The 17,360-nt window shown below is 43.2% G+C and overlaps 1 protein-coding gene and 1 long non-coding RNA gene across 2 annotated transcripts in view; one reads left to right on the top strand and one right to left on the bottom strand.

The window, feature by feature from the left end:
- LOC134987555 (uncharacterized) overlaps window positions 1-14,219 on the bottom strand; it is a 51,945-nt gene extending 37,726 nt beyond the window's left edge. The window contains exons 1-2 of the long non-coding RNA XR_010193176.1: window positions 13,876-14,219; window positions 11,086-11,176 (exon numbers count right to left, since the gene is read on the bottom strand). This is a non-coding gene — a long non-coding RNA (uncharacterized LOC134987555). The remainder of the gene's footprint in view (window positions 1-11,085; window positions 11,177-13,875) is intronic.
- Window positions 12,129-16,760, top strand: OLIG2 (oligodendrocyte transcription factor 2). The gene is made up of 2 exons (XM_063950498.1): window positions 12,129-12,176; window positions 13,907-16,760. The coding sequence occupies exons 1-2, from the start codon at window positions 12,147-12,149 to the stop codon at window positions 14,813-14,815; spliced, it is 939 nt and encodes a 312-aa protein (XP_063806568.1). The 5' UTR covers window positions 12,129-12,146; the 3' UTR covers window positions 14,816-16,760.
- The last annotated feature ends 600 nt before the right edge of the window (window positions 16,761-17,360 follow it).

Here is a 17,360-nt window from a genome sequence, read left to right on the forward strand (position 1 = left end):
ACGGCAGACAGCGTGCCCTTGTTACACATTACGGCAGGCAGATTCCCCCTTGTCACACATTACGGCAGGCAGATTCCCCCTTTTTACACATTACGGCAGACAGTCCCTGAGAAAGAAAGTAAGAAAGAAAGAAAGAAAGAAAGAAAGAAAGAAAGAAAGAAAGAAAGAAAGAAAGAAAGAAAGAATGAATTAATTAATTATACTTACTGGCTCAGGTTCCTCGGTGCAGCTTCTGGCAGAGATCCCGGGCAGGAGAGAAGGAGGAGGAGGGAGGTGGAGGAGGGAGCCGCAGCAGCGCTGTGTTATTGGTGGAGGCGCTGCTGCTGCTGTCCCAGTCCTTCACCATAGGCTGTTCTCCGCCGCTGTGAATGCTGAGATGCGCTTCACAGTGGCGGAAGACAGCCTACAGTGAAGCAGAGGGACAGCAGCAGCAGCACCTCAACCAATAACACAGCGCTGCTGTGGCTCCCTCCTCCACCTCCCTCCTCCTCCTTCCCCCTGTGTCCGCTGCGGCTGCGCTCCTCACCTCTCCGGGAGGCCGTGTGCTGCGGGCAGAGGTTGCCCGCAGCACACAGCGGCATGTAATGAGTCAGTTTGACTTATTACATGCTTTGGGCCCCTGGACAGTGGCGGGCCCCAGTGCAATGCACTGGTTGCACTGGTGGTAGTTCCGCCTCTGCGTCACAACCCTTTCTGGGCCATGTCACAGCTTCCGACTGCAATCCCATAAGCAGTTACAAGCGGCGTCTTACGTCCAATGTTTGCGTCTTTGTAGATAAGCGGTGGATCAGAGATGCCAACTAGAGGTATCTGTACGCAACCCCTGGTGGCTGTCACATTAGCATATTTTCGCACAGCTGCTGCAAATGCATTTATTTACCTCTCTGAATCAGGCCCAGAGACCGGTCCGACTTAGTGCATTTAATTTGTCACCTTGATGATCTTTAGGACGTTTATCATTCATACCGCTTTCAGATCACAAATTCCGTGTCGCACCCGGGAACTGGAAACGGGTCTTTCCCAGGTGTGACCCGGCACTGGACCCTGAGAACTGACTTCACGACCGGCAATATGGCGGGTTGGGTTGCTATTGGGGACGGGGACTGTGGCGGCATCGGAAGCGGGTGTGGAGGCGGCACTGGTAGATGAGTCATCTCTGCGCCACCTCTCCCTATGCTGTGAACAGGTACCGGGTGGCATTAACCCAGGTAACCCGTTCACACTGCACCTGACCCAGTAATAACCTGGTAATAACCCTTCTGCTTTCCTGAGTTGAATTACCGGGTCAGGCGACCTGGGAATTTGGGAGTGACCCTTTCACACAGCACATTGACCCATGTCAACCTGGCAATATACTGGGTCGATACCGGGTTATTTGTGAATTGAAAGGGGTATCAGATAGGATGCTCTGCGAAGCGTTTCAGATCTGATCTGTCAGGTGTGTGCCTAGCTTTAGGATGAGATGGTTTAATAGAATGAAACTCTGCAACGTAAACAAGATACAGCAATGGCTTTACTAACGCAAATACTGTATCTGCTAGGGATATGGTTATTAGGTCGACAATACTTAGATCGACAGTCATTAGGTCGATCACTAGGTCGACATGGTCATTAGGTCAACGTGAACATAGTCGACATGGAAAAAGGTTGACATGAGTTTTTCACATTTTTTGAACTTTTTCATACTTTACGATCCACGTGGACTACGATTGGGAATAGTAACCTGTGTCGAGCGCAGCGGTAGCAGAGAGAGGCACATTGCCCGAAGCATGGTGAGCGAAATGTGCCATGCGAGGGGACACGGTGCTCTAATTGGGGTTCCCCGTCACTTTATGAAGAAAATGACACACACAAAAAAAACTCATGTCGACCTTGTTCATGTGTCGACCTAATGACTTTGTCGGCCTAGTGACCATGTCGACCTAATGCATGTCAACCAATAGTGGTCGACCTGATGACTGTCGACCTAAGTGTCGTCGACCTTATGACCCATACCCCATTTGCTATATAATAGAATAGGCTCACAAAATAAAAAAAGTCAGGAAATGAATCCTTTGTGAGATCATTTACAATGACATATCTAAGACTGGTGTATACAGGAGTACAGATATTCAGCTTCCATACAGCTGTTACTGTATCGCTCTTGTTGATCTTATTATCTCTAATCAATGTAAGATATGGTAGATTTACAAGAGCAATAATAAAAGATTAATGTTCGATTATTGGCCCCTCAAGAGGACAATATTGCATCAAATGTTTCCATTACTGGTATTATTTTTGCTCTCATTGGGGGTCATTCCGAGTTGTTCGCTCGCTAGCTGCTTTTAGCAGCATTGCACACGCTAGGCCGCCGCCCTCTGGGAGTGAATCTTAGCATAGCAGAATCGCGAACGAAAGATTAGCAGAATTGCAAATAGAAATTTCTTAACAGTTTCTGAGTAGCTCGAGACTTACTCCTACACTGCGATCAGCTCAGTCCGTTTCGTTCCAGGTTTGACGTCACAAACACGCCCTGCGTTCGGCCAGCCACTCCCCCGTTTCTCCAGACACTCCCGCGTTTTATCCTGGCACGCCTGCGGTTTTCTGTACACTCCCAGAAAACGGCCAGTTTCTGCCCAGAAACACCCACTTCCTGTCAATCACACTCCGATCACTTCAACGATGGAAATTCTTCATTCGGACATGAGTAAATCTACTAAGTTTTGAGCTAAAACACTTAGCGCATGCGCACTGCGTACCATGCGCATGCGCATTTTTGCCTTAATCGCTCCGTTGCGAAAATCAGCAACGAGCGAACAACTTGGAATGACCCCCATTATACACAGCACAGAACCACTTATTGGGTGAGATTTCCTCATTGCAAGTCTCTCTACACCTGTGATACCTGCTTCGGTTCCTCCTACATACATTCAGGAGATACCTATTATTTGAGGCTAACCCCCAAACGCGGGTGGTATCGGGGATATAGCCACAAATATACTTTGATAAATGGGCCCCCAAATCTTTGTCTCATGCTTGAAAATAAGAAAAATATGTCCATCACATATAAATAGGCATTCTGTTTCTCCTTAACAAACATTACAGAAATGTCACCCGTGTGTCTGCTCCTCATACTGGGCATACACCTGGCTGGGAATTCTCGGGATACGGTCATTAGGTCGACCACTATTGCATTAGGTCGACATGATTGCTAAGTCAACATGTACTAGGTCGACATGCATTTTTCAAAAAAAAATTCTTTTTTTTTTAACCTTTCCATACTTTACGATCCACGTGGACTATGATTGGGAACGGTAACCTGTGCCGAGCGTAGCGGTAGCGGAGTGAGGCACCTTGCCCGAAGCCTGGCAAGCGAGCCATGCGAGGGGACACGGTGCGCTAATTGGGGTTCCCGGTCACTGTACAATAAAAATGACACCAAAAAAGTAAAAAAAACTCATGTTGACCTTTTTCTATGTCGACCTTGTTAATATCAACCTAATGACTGTGTCGACTTATTTCAGGTGTCGACTTAGTCACTGTTGACCAATAGTGGTCGACCTAATGCATGTCGACCCAATGACCCATACTCGAATTCTCTGAGCGAGACTTGATGGCAGCATGAATTATTCTCCTTGTGCCATATTTTGCTGTGATATTACTCGTATCAAAGCTTAGTGAGAGGTAAATTGGAGAAAGGTAAAGCAGCATTCAGTAAGCTCCTGTCATTCTCCAAACACAGCCTGTACAGTGACTTTTAGATGCTGATTGGTTAGTACTTTATCTCTCTCCACTTAATCTCCCTCCAAGCTTTGATAAATCTCCACCTTATACCCCTTTCACACCACAATTCCTGGTCCAACCCAGGATTTGGAACACAGTTCCAATCTGGGTCAGGACCAGGACAGTCCCTGTTCACACTGCAGCTTGGACCCAGGTTATTCCCGGGTTGGCACCATTTACACTGCACACGGGTGCAGTATTAACTCCACTGCCAGTTCTTAGTGATAACATCATCTCCAAGTGCCGGGGATCTGACTCTTCTTATGCTGTATACGTGTCACGCTCGGTACACGTATTCCGACAACCGAGTCTTGGCTGAAGGGACAGCTACCTGTGAGGAGAGTAAATGAGGTGGCTGAATGTAATTCCTCCTCATGGGGTGGAGGCCAAACTAATTGTTAACGTTGGCTGGAGGGCATAAAGGAAAAGGAGGACTCCGTAGGACGGTAACTGTAGTTTTAATGAATAACAGGCTGTACACGAATATTGAAGAAATTGACGAAAACTGGAAGGATTAGAGTCTATGGTTAAATGACTTGAAGAGTGAAGTTGAAGACCTCTGGTAAAGAAGAACTGAAGACTGTGATTGAAAGACGAGGCTGAAGAACTTGGACTTTGAAGAAATGAAGACTTGTGATTTGTGATTGAAAGACGAGGCTGAAGAACTTGGACTTTGAAGAAATGAAGACTTGTGATTTGTGATTGAAAGACAAGGCTGAAGAACTTGGACTTTGAAGAAATGAAGACTTGTGATTTGTGATTGAAATACGAGGCTAAAGAACTTGGACTTTGAAGAAATGAAGACTTGTGATTTGTGATTGAAATACGAGGCTGAAGAACTTGGACTTTGAGGAAATGAAGACGTCTGCGAGAACTGGTATCCGTTCACATGGTCGACCATGTTATGGTCGACAGTCATTAGGTCGACCACTATTGGTCGACATTGACATGGTCGACATGGACACATGGTCGACACATGAAAGGTCGACATATGAAAAGGTCGACATGAGGTCTTTAACTTTTTTTTCTTCTGGGGAACTTTTCCATACTTTACGATCCACATGGACTACGATTGGAACGGTAAAGTGTGCCGAGCGAAGCGGTAGCGGAGCGAAGGCACCATGCCCGAAGCATGGCGAGCGAAGCGAGCCATGCGAGGGGACGCGGTGCACTAATTGGGGTTCCCAGTCACTTTACGCAAAAAAACGACACCAAGAAAAGTTAAAAAACTCATGTCGACCTTTTCATATGTCGACCTTTCATGTGTCGACCATTTTCATGTGTCGACCATGTGTCCATGTCGACCATGTCAATGTCAACCAATAGTGGTCGACCTAATGACTGTCGACCATACCATGGTCGACCATTCATACCGGAACCGCGAGAACTGCCATTAGCACCTGGAGCTCCTCTACGACACTTCCACAAGTGGCGACGGACTTAAGGTGGGTACAAACTAACAGATATATCTGCAGATCAATTGATCTGCAGATATATCTATGGACGGATCGGGCAGTGTGTTCAGCATACACACTGCCCGATCCGTCGGGGACTGACGTCATGAACTGGGCGGGCGTGTACACATGCCCGCCCAGTTCACCTGTCAATCACCGCCGGCCGCCGCAGCATGTGTACGGGCGGTCGGCCGACCGCCCCGTACACACACAGCGACTCGCCAATATATCGGTAGATATATTGGCCGTCGGCTGTGCTGCGCGGCCGACGCGATACGTCTGTGAACGACGGAGTTCACAGACGTATCGGCCGTACACACTGGCCGACGGTCCCGCGATATATCGGCCGTTCAAGAGAACGGCCGATATATCGACCAGTGTGTACGGGCCTTTAGACAGCAGGACTGCAGCAGGGTTTAGGTAACCGATAGATGAGAGCAACCAGGACCAGGGCACCAGAAGTAACCTGGGAGCACAGAGCTGGAGAACCTTGCACAAGGAGGTAACTTGAAGCACTGGCAATCTCCCTCTGGGCCAGCCCCCTTTTGTAAGGGGAGAACACGCAGGATTGGCTGGACACAGAATGGGAACTTTATTGGTAATGCTCTGATCTCCTACATTGCTGCCCCCAGCACAGGAGACATACTCAGCTGTTAGCACACAGCTTTAGCCAGCTTCTGACTCTGACACACTATACTGTGTCACACTAGAGGTCCTTACCGCTTCGCCTGGCTCCCTAGACCCCCGGCCCTTGGCAGCCGCACATCCATCCAGGAGGACCTGCTGCCAGCAGCTCCCTGCCGCAGCAGCCGCGCCAACAAGCGGGACGGCAACCCCCGGGAGCACCCGCTGGAGGTAAGGCTCCGGAGCCTGACAATACGGGATCCTGATCGGATTACCCGGGTCGGACCGTTCAAAATGCCCCATTACATGGGTCGTTCCCGTGTCCAACCCAGGTTGCTACTACCCTAGGTTGGATTCCCAGGTCACTTGACCCTGGTTTATTTTGGGATCCTATTTCCACCGAGCCACGACCCGTGTCACTCTGGCAATAACATGGGTTGATGCGGCGGTGTGAAAGGGGCATAGGTCAGAACAATGTGGTCTTATCTGTACCCAATCCTACCCCAACCACACCACACAGCAGAATGAATGGACCACCGTCACTCCCACTTTATTGATGGACTACAAATTCTGTAAAATGCGGTTTTAAAAATACAACAGTGGCAGATGTATTAACCTGGAGAAGTGATAAAGCAGTGATAATAATAAGGGCAAGGTGATAAATGAACCAGCCAATCATTACGGATTTGAAAAATGACAGGAGCTGACTGGCTGGTGCGTTATCACCTTGCACTTATCACTTCTTTATCACTTCTCCAGTTTTCATACATCTGCCCCACAGTGTGGAATGGAGAGCCAAGACATGAACACTGTATCCATAGAACTTTGCACCAAAATTCACTTTATACAAGATCTGCGCAGCAGCTTTGCCAAACTCTCCTCCACGCTCCCTGTCACCCTCAGCCCACATGGTAACATGTGGATCAATACTTTCATGCAGGTCTCCCATCTAATACACTTTAATGTGTTATATCTGATAGCTCCTGATAGTGAAGCCCACTGCCTGAAACATATCCCATTGCAGCACATCACAGAGACTGGAGCAGAATGATGACACAGGACTGTGGACCCATCATATTCCTCCAGTGTACACATGCTGCTAAGCATACAGATACATGAATAAACAATTCCTCTATAAGTAAATAAATATAAAATTACTATGGGGGACGGAGTACAACAAAAAGTAGTCGAAAATATTATTTTATTAAATAGATAAGAATTATCTAGCTGACTATAAATTTTTGCATGTGAAGTAATAAGTGTTGCAAGTTCCAAACCAGTATAATTTTTATTTTCCTAATTTCTTGCAAAATTAATTTAAATGTTTTTGTTTTGATTTTTTGTTTTATTGGTCAACGGGAAAATCGTCACTTTTTAACACACTTTAAAGCCAAAATAGAGAAATCCAATTGTAAAGCACATTGGAATATGCTGACACTATATCAATTAAATATTAATAAATAAATGTTAATAAAATAAATACATTAAGTCATCAATACAGCATTCTCATATAATAGTCTGACAGCTTCCCAGATTTATGCATAAGAGAAACAATAAAATCATTTTATATGAGAAATGCATTTGGATCAGTAACATACTTTATAATGTTTTAGCTGTTAATAAACAATAATAGTAACTTTGTGTCATTCCACAACTGCACATCTGTCATTGACACAAATTCTATTGCCAAATAATGTCATTCCTCCTAGGCATTAATGTGTACACCTGGTTCGTGTTGTTTCTCAATTCCTGAGTAATTAGTGAGGAGGCAACGAAATCGTCCCGCTTTTATGTAGGGAATATGTAGGGAGCATTCTGTTCATTGCAATAGCGCCTCCCCTGTTGTGTATTGGGTAGTGCATTTTAGCGGGTTTTCACAGTAGTTCAGCAGAATAATTTGCACCCTGTTACCAATATAATTATTATTATTATTATTATTATTATTATTATTGTTATTGTGATTATTATTATTATTATTATTATTATTATTATTATTATTATTATTACTGAGCATTATAAAAAGTCAGTTGCGGTGAATACATTATTTACAAGATGAGTATCTGAATTAAACGATTACATCGTACAGATAATTAAACCCGACTCCATAATATAAGATTATTCACCAATACTATAACATGGATCTATTCAACAATTGCAATAAGAGGTCTGGATTGTATAAGTCTATCCGACCGTAGTTAATTCACATCAGAATTGCATTAGTGCATTGGGGAATTAATTTCACGAACAGCGTACTTTAAATAAATACAGACACAAATATATTGTCTATTTATGTCTGTATCATTGCAATACTCTGCATCGGTTTGTCCCATCTCATTTGAAGAACGCTGCATTGACCAAGGATAACATAGAATAAGATTTACAATTTTTTTTATGTTACTGTTGTGAGGCATCGAAACCATTAAAAACGAAAACAATACATGGATGTATTCAAAATAAATCACACACTTCAAGCAAACATATCACATCGCAAGAACTTGTAGACTAAATATCGCATATTGCCTGTATCTACATTTACCTGCTGCAACCACAAGGTGGCGTGTAACTTCACTTATATGAGTTCTTAAAAAATATTAAAACAAAGAAAAAGTATTTTTTGGAGGTTTAGGACAGACTGTTATATTGCAAAGTTTATTTTTACTTGCAACCAAATGAAGGAATTGCTAGATTATTATTATTTTTGTGGGGGAAAAAAGAGAAAATACTTGTGCAAGATAATTTTTGGGAGACAAAGCTTTGTGTGGATGAGCAAATCAGAGAACAGAGTCACTGGCAGTGTCCTAGATCAGGAAATATATTTTTTTCATTTTGACATTTAAATACAAGTAGACAAATAATAGTTTGCCCCATACAAGGAGAGGGCAGGCTTTGCTCGCTGTGGTCCTTTCCCCCTGCTGTGGCCTCATCACTGGGGACAAGGATCTCACAGGGACATCACAGAGTAACTAAGACAGGAGCCACACACCAGTCTCCTTTCTTGATATAGTAACTACATTTGGGTCTCAGGGATGGCGTGCACACAGTAGGGGTTAGTTATTCCTGCCCAATGCCCTCACATGAGGATGGGCCCCATAGGCTACTACAGGCTGACCCATAGAGCACACTACTGGATTCGACTCTGGTAGTAGGGTCTCAGTGATGCTGGCCTCTTAGCAAGAGGTCCACATGTGATGCTGGTCTCTTAGCAAGTGGTCCACATGTGATGCTGGTCTCCTAGCAAAAGGTCCACATGACTAGAACAGTCTTCTTCCTTCTCCAGTAGGAGACTCGCAGAGAGCTCTCAAAGAGGCTGTCTCCATAGTATGGATACTAACACCTAGTTTCGAGAGACTGACCATCCATTGTGCCAACATTTCTCAGTTTCCTCACTAAGTACTGTATAATAATGGCCATAATGTCAGCATCATAGAGACTCTGCACATTTATCCACCCACACAGCCAACCACATATCCCTCCTTCCCTCCCTCCCTCCATCCATCATCTATCCACTCACCTATCCATCCCTCCATCCATCCATCATCCAACCACTCACCTATCCAACCCTCCCTCCATCCATCCATACATCCACTCACCTATCCCTCCTTCACTCCATCAACGATCCATCCATTCACCTATCCATCCCTTCCTCCCTCCATCCATCATCCATCCAACGATCCATCCACTCACCTATCCATCCCTCCATCCATCATCCTTCCATCCATCCATCCACTCACCTATTCATCCCTTCCTCCCTCCACCCATCATCCATTCAAGATCCATCCACCCACCTATCCATTTCTTCCTCCATCCAACCATCCATGCACTCACCTATATATCCCTCCCTCCATCATCCATCCAACTAACCAACCATCCACTCAACTTTCCATCCAACCAACCTCCCTCCTTCACCCACTCACTCACCGTTTCTTCCATCCATCCATCCAGCCAGCCATCCAACAGCTACTCACCCACTCATCAACCCTCCCTCCCTCCCTCCCTCCCTCCCTCCCTCCCTCCCTTCCTTCCTTCCTTCCTTCCTTCCTTCCTTCCTTCCTTCCATCCATCCACCCATCTTTAAACATCACTAACGTCACAGAGGAGCAGAGATGCGACAAATTCGGCTATACAGCCCGACACCACACACTACACAGCACAATGACTAATCACATTGTCACAACTTCCAATTACCGTGTAACACTTTCCGATATACACTTTTTGTTTTCTCAAGACTAGAGCCTCTGCACGGGTGCGCTGCACGTGCGGGACAGACTGACTTACTGCAGAACCACTCAATATACTTTCCCTGTAAAGTTGCGCGGACACAGCTGCGGTGTTCCTGTGAAATTCTAATTTATTATGACACAATTTTACAACCATTTCCGATCTGTGGAGCCTGTGTAGGGAAACTAGGTGACCCGAGGACGCCCATCTGCTAGGAGATAGGGATAAGCACTAATAATTAGCACTTCTCTACAGATTATTATTATTATTATTATTATTATTATTATTATTATTATTATTATTATTATTATTATTATTATTATTTATTATTATTTGTATTAGTATTAGTATTATTTATATATTTTTATTATTTAAAATAAATAAATAAAGTTGGAATCGTTGGTGTTATGCACTATTCCTGCAAATGTGTTTTGGTTTTTTTAAGGATATTTTCCCATCACACCAAACTTTCCTGAGAGACCCCCATAGAGGAGCAGCGAGGAGTCAGTGACTCCCAGCCGGGGAGGGGAGAGTGGGACGGGAGCTAGTCATTAGGCGGCAGCCGTTACTCCAGGCATTATAGTACATCATGCGTAACTGGTGGCTGCAGGGATGACAGCTGCCGGGGGTAACGGTGTACAGCAAACATCGGGACTGTGCTTACTTGATATTCTATTCGCAGTGAAAGTATAATATAACTATTTCCAATTATATGTTATTAGTAGCGTAACTACTGCGTTCCTAGCGCATGTTGTTTCACATTTTAGTAATTATAAGCAGATCTAGTATAATGGTCATTTTCACATATACTGGACATTATATGTATATATCCTACAGCGATGCAGTTGTTTATAAATATTAATTTATATATTTAAACTTATGTTTTATTTATATTGTATATATTGTCGGTTATGTGATTATTAATCCCAACGGTGATTTTACTCTTATTTATTTTTTTCTCGAATTTCAAAGTAACTCAGCGTCACTTTCTACGAACCTATGTATTATACACTTGGCTTATTCTCACCACATCTGATGCATTTTATTCTGTATATGCTCCTTCCTTGTGCGTGAATCCCGCACTGTGCTGCCTCTTCATTTATGACGGTCGCAGTTATCTGCTCATCAGTGGTTTCAATTTTCCCCAGTAAATATAATGGGAGGGACAAAAAAAAATTAACAATTGTAAAAAAATTAAAAAAAGAAACAGAAGAAAATCCTATATAATTATACATACAGAAAATTCTATATAATTATATATATTTAATAAACAATACATAAATATATATATATATATATATATATATATATGAAATTGGAACTGTAGATATCCTATTTATTTAGTACATTTTATATATATATATATATATATATATAGTTTATTAAATAAGTAGGATGTATACAGCTCCAATCTTACGAGTGAATAATATTGTGCGTATCAGCCTGTGGTGTAGAATTATTTTGCGTGGTACCCATGGGACGGGGAAGTCCTAATGAAGTGGGATGTAATAATGAGACTTTATTGTGTTACTGTTATGTTATGCTCGCAAGCTGGCGATTGCAATCATATATACATCGATGTGATTACAGGCAGCTCTGGTATAATGGCCATTTGCACATATGCAGGACATTAATATAGTGTCCTGGCCTCTCCTGCAGTAATACAATGGCAGAGATAAGTGGATCAGTATGGGAGTATTGTGCAGAGTGAGTGTTTGCTGTGGGGACAGGTTATCCCGATGTTTGTACAAGCTATTAGGCTGTGGCAGTGATGCACCCACAGGAGTGCTCCCTTACTAGGAGCTGGCTGTTTCTTTTCAAATATGTTATTGTTACCCAGAGAGCTGATGAGTTTTTTTTTATTATTATTGTTTGGTTTCAACAGCTGTCATTGTATAGTGTCATTGCCACAAAGCCGGGATCACACAGTCCCTCTCTTTCAGGGAGGTGACGTCACAGCGCCTGGCCGCCCTGATTGGCCGGGGGCTCCTGATGCAGGACAATGCCATTGTGCTCCTGTTCTGCCTATAAAGCCAGGGCTTGCAGGGAAGGTGCTGATTACTCTGTCACACCAGGCAAGGGAGCTGCATGCTGTATGCCAGAGCATCTCACACACAAGTAAGTTACACAGGCTCTGTGCTATCCCTGCTGGGCAGGGGCTGTGCCAAGCTTACACTGGGCATCACTTGCTGCCAGTCTTATGTTCTATTGTGTACTATGTCTGTTATAGGGCATTGGGCGATTAGTGTCAGGTTTATGGGGAACCCACAGGCACCTGTGTTTGTGTAAGCGTCACTTTTCTATGTGCAAAGTTACAGCCTGCCCAGTGGGTGCAGCAAAGCCACAGTGTTACAGTGATGTTACACTGAATGTCTGTTTCTTAATTACAAATAATAATAATAATAATAATAATAATAATAATTTCTTCTTATTATTATTATTATTAATTAATTATTTATTTTCTTCTTCTTCTTCTTCTTCTTCTTCTTCTTCTTCTTCTTCTTATTATTATTATTATTATTATTATGGGGGTTGAATTCTTAATGGGAAATCGATTTGATATCTATATTTTCCTGCCAACTCTTCTATGTTTTGCTTTACAAGTGTATATATACAGTATATGAGCTAATGATATGGTAGGGATTGGCACTTGGTACTATTGAGTCAGTAACTTGTCTGCTGTTGCTGCTGGCTGGCAGCTGTAAATAGTGGCTATAAATGGTGAATTAATGTGTTTGGATTTAATCTAGAGGAAATTGAATATTTTCAGGTTGTGGAATAGGTCCTACACATTGTAGCGCATTATAGGATACAAATATATACAGATATTAAGTCCTACAGATCTAATACATATAGTAATGCAGATACTATATAATACAGAGACTAGTTTCATCATACATAACGCAGATGTAATAGAGATGCTATGTTTTAATCTGTATTTGCATATCCATCTAATGCAGATCACATATAGTGAAACATATATATATATATATATATATATATATATATATATATATATATATATACTTTAAAGTTAGTGCAGATTACATATAACACAAAAGTAATACAGATATATAATGCTATATATCTAATGCAGAACATAGATAACAGATTTAATACAATACTTGAAATACTATTATTTTAGTTTAACTAATGTAGATTATACATGATACATATATACAGTTTATAACGATATTCATGACGTAATTCGTATAAACAGATGTAATACATATATTATAAAATACTTTATTTTAATTTAGAACTATTGCATACTATATGTAATAACACATATATAATACACATATTACATAATACAGATACATACTTAAATGTAGAACTAAATGCCGATTACACATAACAAACATGTACTGAAGATATTATGTAATGATAGATATCTAAAGCAGATTATATATAACGCAGTAATATCCCAAATAAATAATAACAGAAACTAGACAACAGAGATGATATATAATAAAGATGTAATACAAATACTTATATAACACAGATGTGAGGAAGAGTCTATATAATTCTGATAATAATATAAAATAAATATGTAATACACATTATATTTAAGTCATAATACCCACAAATAAATAAATATTTAAATAAATATGTATCGCTTTAGATAGATCGACAGAAACACACACACACACACACACACACACACACACACACACACACACAGTGTGAAATGTAATAATTTAATACATATGTCCAGAGGAGATATATTTGTTCTATTATACAAATATAACAGATATAGAGTATTGACCTCAAACAAAATATATAGACCCGCAGGTGCAGCGATCTGATTGCATACCGATCTGATTGTATCATTTCTTTCCCTGCAGATTCGCATGGATTCTGACGCCAGCCTGGGCTCCAGCCGAGCTTCCTCCCCGGAGGTGGATGACATTTTCCTGCACTCGCGGAGAGGTGGGGGCGGCGCCTTCTCGGCGGCCGTGTCCTCCTCTACCATGAGCGACTCCCCCGCGGAACTGAGCGCGGAGCTCCGTAACGCCATGGCCATGGCCGCGGCCGCTGGGGACAAGCTGGGCGCCTTCAAGGCGGCGGCGGCGGCTGCTGCGGCGGCCGCGGCGGCGGCCAAGAGGGACAAGAAGTCGATGAGCGAGCCCGAGCTGCAGCAGTTGCGGCTGAAGATCAACAGCCGGGAGCGCAAGAGGATGCACGACCTGAACATCGCCATGGACGGCCTGCGGGAGGTGATGCCCTACGCGCACGGGCCCTCGGTGCGAAAACTCTCCAAGATCGCCACCCTGCTCCTGGCGCGCAACTACATCCTCATGCTGACCAACTCGCTGGAGGAGATGAAGCGCCTGGTCAGCGAGATCTATGGGGGCCACCACCACCACCATGCGGCAGCAGCGGCGGCAGCGGCCGTCTACCATCCCACAGCCTGCGGAGGCATGAGCCACGGATCACCTCTCTCTGCGCACCCGGTGGGGCACCCCGTGCACCACCCGCTGCTGCCCCCCACAGCCGCCAGCCTCACCTCTGGCATCTCTGCAGCAGTCAGGGCAGTTCCTCCGCCCCCACCACCTCCACCTGCCCCCCCGTCCTCGCACCCCACCTCTCACGGCCTCCTCAAGTCCCCCAGCCCCGGCTCCGCACCCCTTGGAGGGGGCTTCCCGCACTGGAGTGGCATGCCTTGCCCCTGCAGCATGTGCCAGGTGCCCTCTGCCGCCCACCACCACATGAGTGGGGCCAGCTTGTCCAGACTCAGCTCGGACACCAAGTGACTATTTTCCTGAGTGGGGCATCGGGACTCCCACTTTGCGCACAGTTCTAAATGAGAGGTGGCTCGGAAGGACACTGGGCAGGGTAGAGGACGTTGTACCATGTTTTAGTGGGCCAGCATCATAATCCTGCGAGGGATTTACCTTTTTTTAAATAAATAAGTCAAAGGGAAATGACCGTTAGTGTAACCTAAATTCCATCTGGACTGATCTGTTGGTTCTAGAAGGACTGGCGTACACACCTAGCCAATGGCAGCAACTCACTGGCACAATCACCTAGCCAAGGGGCAGAGACTCACTGGCACAATCACCTAGCCAAGGGCAGAGACTCACTGACACAAACTCCTAGCCACGGATGGACATTCACTGGCACAAACACCTAGCCAAGGACAGAGACTCACTGGCACAATCACCTAGCCAAGAGCAGTGACTCACTGACACAATCACCTAGCAAACCGCAGAAACTCAGACTGTTTGATTTGATTATGTGATAACGTTTGTGGCATTCGCTGCACTGTTATACAAAGGTCATTATTGTTATTCCATTATTTAATACATGGCAAACGTGTTGGATGACCGCGTAAAGTTCCCTGTATACATGCAATAGACTGCTATGATGCTAGTGTGATACACTGTAGCTGTATTTCCTCCGCTCCCAATCTTGCTTCTGCTAAGAACCTACAGTGTGTTAATCCGATGTGACTCTGATCTGAGTGTGGTGATGAATTGTCAGCTATGAAACACGATTCCCTCCTTGTGGAATATGGGCATCTGCTGCCAGTCAGGGGGGGTCAGACTATTGTTTTGTTGCCTCAACGGCTGCAAAGCTGCAGAAATGGTTTGCAATCGATATCTACAGATCGATGCAAACTATAAATCGGTCATTAGCAATAAAGAGATTGCATTGCACATGGAGCGCAGAGGCACCAATAGCAACCTAGGGAGGGAGGAGTAGTTTAAACTGCATTTAATGGGGAAAATTGTAGTAGCATGGTCTCCAAGTTATTTGAGTAGATGGATTGATAACTAGCACCGAAACTCAATATGATGGTATCACCTAACAGCCTCGCTGCTACAATATATGCCAATGATGCCACTTTCTAAGGGTTTCAAGACTTTAGAAAACAAAGTTTTGCCACTGCACAAACTTTTTTCTGCCCTGCCAGTATAGCATCGGTGTCTCTGTAATCCCTTTAGAAGATAGACGGGCCCCCTCTGCGATCCTGATTGTATGAACAGCAGACAATGGGCAGACTGAGAACAATGCTATTGAGGGGAGATCTGCCCCTCCAATGGTGAGGTGCATCAGGACAATGAAGAGGCAGCTGGGCGGGCTACGTGTGCCATGTCCCTAGCAGTTTGTGCAATGAAATACAGAAAGATGAAAGGGCTTCAAAAACAGCAACTGCAGTAGGATCAAGCTGGATTCTCTGCTGCAAGGACCGTGGCCCACAGTAGGGGGGTTTACTGCTGCGACCACCCAAGCAATATAGATAATCGCTAGGAGCTGGGATGGTGTGTAGGCTTTAGAGTCACTTTGCAAACTCCAAAAAGTAACTTTCAATGAACAAATGTCAGAACGGGACACTTCCTCTGCCAGTATACTGTACCTCTTCCCTGGCACCGGACTCTAGAGCCCCCCTTGCCTCCCATAATGTTTTCTTATTTTAATAAGCCCCCATCTGCCCCCGTTTTTTTGTTTTGTTTTTTAAGATTTATTTCCTAACACCTATAGAAGAGAGCATATAATAGCACCTCTTTAATTAAAAAAAAAACACACAAAACTTGTAAATATATAAATATATATCTATATATTATTTAACATCACTCAAGGTACTTTGTTGTTTTTCTTTTACTTTGTAATTAACCTGTATTGCTTCATTGAATCTACAAAAACATTTATTTGTATGACCACTAAAAGTAGTTTATGTTGAAATATTTTCTTTTTCTTTCCGTAGAGAGTTGGTAAAATTTCACTTCGAATCAGTTACGGTTTGAGCGTATTTTTTTAAATTTTTTTGCGCATTTGTGCAAACATATATATATATATATATATATATATGTATCTCTCTCTCTCTCTCTCTCTCTCGATATATATATATACACATATATATATATATATATATATATAGCTATAGATATAGATATATATATATATATATATATATATATATATACAATTTACTTGATTTTGTAGGGATGGTAGATATTTTCTTTCACTGCAGCCTTTTATACACCTTGCTGCATTTTATGTATGACCCATCACTGCCTGCGTTGCCGGTCAGCAATGTTCTAGATTACTGCCTGTCCTGATTCCCTACCCTGTTCTAGATCGCTGCCTGCCTTGCTCATTAACGCTACATAACATCACTGCCCCACAATTGTTGTCACTTGTTTATTTTTGTACAAAAAAAGGAAGAAAATTGCTACAAATATTTATTACTTTATTTGGTTTTGACAGAAAAACACAAAAACAAATTATTGACTGATCAAATAAGATTTAAATAAACGTTTTTTAATAAAAAAAAAACTCCAACTGTATTTCTTT

The sequence above is a fragment of the Pseudophryne corroboree genome, chromosome 2 (assembly GCF_028390025.1).
Source record: "Pseudophryne corroboree isolate aPseCor3 chromosome 2, aPseCor3.hap2, whole genome shotgun sequence".
Lineage (NCBI taxonomy): Eukaryota > Metazoa > Chordata > Amphibia > Anura > Myobatrachidae > Pseudophryne > Pseudophryne corroboree.

What these genes read in the sequence shown, in the direction of transcription:
- OLIG2 (XM_063950498.1), top strand. Translation starts at nt 12,147, where the DNA reads ATGCTGTATGCCAGAGCATCTCACACACAA. An exon ending in CCAGAGCATCTCACACACAA is followed by an intron (nt 12,177 to 13,906) that starts GTAAGTTACACA and finishes CTTTCCCTGCAG; the next exon opens with ATTCGCATGGATTCTGACGC.